We start from the raw sequence: 3,423 nt of genomic DNA on the forward strand, positions 1-3,423 counted from the left end.
TCCCTTCCCTTCCCTTCCCTTCCCTTCCCTTCCCTTTCTTTCCCTTCCCTTCCCATTTCTTCTGTCCCATTTTGGCTATTTTATTACAACCCTTTTCTCTTTTTTTCTAGCTACCCAACTCCCCTCTCATGGCTGGGCTCACTTTAGACCCTTCCAGATGTCTAAGATGAAATGTTGTCTTCAATCATACCTACTTACAGTCATGTCCTCATTTTCTTTCAGAAAGTAATTGACCTGGTAGCCCTCCTTTTCCCACTTTGGCTATAGAACATTGGCTGTATTGAATATCTGCTTTTATACTGCAGGGACACATGGAAGACAGCCCAACTTGTCAACCATCCTTTAGTTGTTTCATTTTACCTACTTGCCTTAATTCACAACTCCCTTAATTGTTCCATGTGGGGCTGGAGAGGTGGCTCAGTGGTTAAGAGCAGTTATGGCTGCTCTTCCAGAGGTCCTGAGTTCAGTTCCCAACCACATGGTAGCTCACAACCATCTGTAATGGGATCCAGTGCCCTCTTCTGGCCTGTCTGAAGACAGTGACTAAATATTCCAATGTATAAAAATGAATAACTCTTAATAATAAATAAATCTTTAAAAAGTTTTGTGTAATTTGAGAGACAAATAATAATGTATGACATAGTGACATATTTTACATTGGGAGGATGTCTAAACATATAAAACCAAGTATATATTCTATTGTAGAAGTGTCTAGTGTGCAAAAATATTTTAAAAAGGCAAAATGTAGATATTCTGGGCTAGAAATTAGCACGTTTTGAAGTTCAAGGAATTTGTATTTCTTAAAAAAAAAAAAAATAAGGAACTAGAAAGCAAAGGGAAGTGAAACTTCACACTGTTCATTCATACTTCCTAATGTATAATTTACAAAATGAAGGCCATCATACAATAAGCATGCTGATTATGTCCCTAGCGTTGAGTTCACTGATGCAAATAGAAACTCCAAATGAAATCTGTGATAGTAAGGTTTTCATTCATGGATAAGTTCTGTTCAACCTCTATTAATGTATTTTGAAACTGGAATGCCAGTAACAAAATTAGGATTTGACTTCTCTGTTTCATTTTATCTTTCCATTCTTGTCCTTTTGTTATTGTCACTTGAACATATCAAAGACTAAAATACTAATATGGGTTTAGAGGCAATGCACAGAATTTCAATAAAATATACCTTATGTGACATGCTACTATTGTATATGACATATAGGTGACATATTATTATTGGAAAATCCAAAGGTTTTAATTTGCCAAAATTATATTTAAAATATAATTTTTATAGTCAACATTTTGTAGGTTTTACATTACTTTACTTCATTATCAGTTTTGCAATAATGTTAGTGCTCCACCTGGTGGTAGAAATGATAATTTTCCTTTTTGTTGGTAATACTAAAAGAAATAGGGTATTACATTGATATATTGATTTCAATGATATATGAAAGAATTTTTAGGGTGTCAAGTTAGTACATATTAAAATCCCTTCATCTCATATTGTGTTGTGTATTTAACATGACCATGAATTAGAATATTGAGACTATATATAGTTAAAAACATTTTTGCTCAAATTTATTATTCTTGAAAAGATAAACTTAACTCATTGAAAGTATCAAAATGTAAGTGTTTTAATGGATACTCCAGTGAGAAATTTATCTATGTAGTCATATATTTATGTTTTTTTATAAGTTTTGCATCCTATATTATTTTATTGGCATTGATTTCTCTATGATATTGATTAGGATTGCTTGTAAGATCATATTTAATATTTAATACACTTAAATAGAATTGGCATATGAATTTTTCTTAAAGTAATTATGATTGATTATGCTGTATTACTCCTTTCGCTCAGTTAAAGTTCTACATCAGGACATTCTGAAGTGAATTGTGAGGCAATTCCATATTATCACAGTCAATAAACTGTCAATAAATTGCCTTTCACTTTATATTACAAAGTTCTATGTTTGACTTACTTTTTATATGTATATTTTAAAGCAGGGTGGTTTTTAAATATATACTTCACTGATTTCTCTGCCTTTACAAATTATGTGTCTTTTGTCAGGCATCTTCCATCTGAAAGTTCCCGAGTCTTCCCCTGTTGGCTCAGCTATTGGAAGAATAAGAGCAGTAGATCCCGATTTTGGAAAAAATGCAGAAATTGAATACAACATTGTTCCAGGAGATGGGGGAAATTTGTTTGACATTGTCACAGATGAGGATACACAAGAAGGAATCATCAAATTGAAAAAGGTACATAGACTAATTTTTGGACAGTTGGCAAATTAAAAAAAAAAAAGCAGAGACAGTGATAGCTATTTTTCTCATCAAAAAGCAATAATTTAATTGTGAAATCACACAGTGTATTTCTATGTGTATGCTGTACACCTTCAACACAACATAAAGGCTTCTTACTTTGCCAAATGACATTTTAAATTTCTTCATAATGTTGAGATTACATTTTAAATGAAGTGTAGAGGCAATTGATTACACTAATGTGGTTGAAATGATTAAATTTGTGATTACTTAGAAAATATAAATATGTAATTCACGTTATAGGTGCAAGTTGATGTCTTTTTAAAAGAGTACTAACTCGGAAAGATAAGATGTAAGTGACATAGCAAAGTCATTGAATGCTAGAAGCAGAGTTTTAACTTGCTATTCTACTCAAAGCTTTATGGAGAATAATGCTGAAGAAGTGAGGACAGTTAAGACCTTACTTAAATGTTTTCACTGGGGACAAGGAACTGTGTCTGGAATCAGGCAAGCAGTGCTGTGGGTTGTATTTTGACCAGAATGCGGCTTCATTCTTCCCATATTCAAAGAATTTGAATTAAGATGAATATAAATAAAAGGTTTAGTAGAATAAGAAAGTAATAAGGGAATCTATAAATAGGAAAGTTTAAAATGTAGAAATTAGAAAGATCAATAAGTAAGAAGAGAAGATGGGGTGGTGGTGGTGCTCTTGACTGTGAATATTTTTTGACCAGATGTTTCAGGGATTCTGTCTTGACTAGCTTGCACAAATGGATATAGCCTATAATTGCGAGCCAAATAAGCTCTTTTCTTAAGGTATTTTCTGTCGTGGCATTGCATCAGAAACATGAAAGTCTATGAAAAAGTAACTATGTTATAGGAGCATAATTAAGAAAAGAAATTAGTACCAGGAGTGGTGGTGCACACCTTTAATCCCAGCACTTGGGAGGCAGAGGCAGACCGATTTCTGAGTTCAAGGCCAGTCTGGTCTACAAAGTAGTGAGTTCCAGGACAGCCAGGGCTATACAGAGAAACCCTGTGAACTGGCTAGTTTTGTGTCAACTTGACACAGCTGGAGTTATCACAGAAAAAGGAGCTTTAGATGGGGAAATGCCCACATGAGATCCAGCTGTAAGGCATTTTCTCAATTAGTGATCAAGGGGG

At 33.6% G+C, this 3,423-nt stretch overlaps 1 protein-coding gene across 3 annotated transcripts in view; it reads left to right on the forward strand.

The window, feature by feature from the left end:
* Positions 1 to 3,423, forward strand: part of Cdh12 (cadherin 12) — a 1,034,353-nt gene that overhangs the window by 957,867 nt on the left and 73,063 nt on the right. For all 3 annotated transcript variants that reach the window (XM_029543948.1, XM_021208389.2, XM_029543949.1), the window contains one exon: positions 2,069 to 2,256. In XM_029543948.1, the coding sequence (XP_029399808.1) occupies positions 2,069 to 2,256 (188 nt within the window). The remainder of the gene's footprint in view (positions 1 to 2,068; positions 2,257 to 3,423) is intronic.

This window comes from Mus pahari, chromosome 11 (genome assembly GCF_900095145.1).
Source record: "Mus pahari chromosome 11, PAHARI_EIJ_v1.1, whole genome shotgun sequence".
Lineage (NCBI taxonomy): Eukaryota > Metazoa > Chordata > Mammalia > Rodentia > Muridae > Mus > Mus pahari.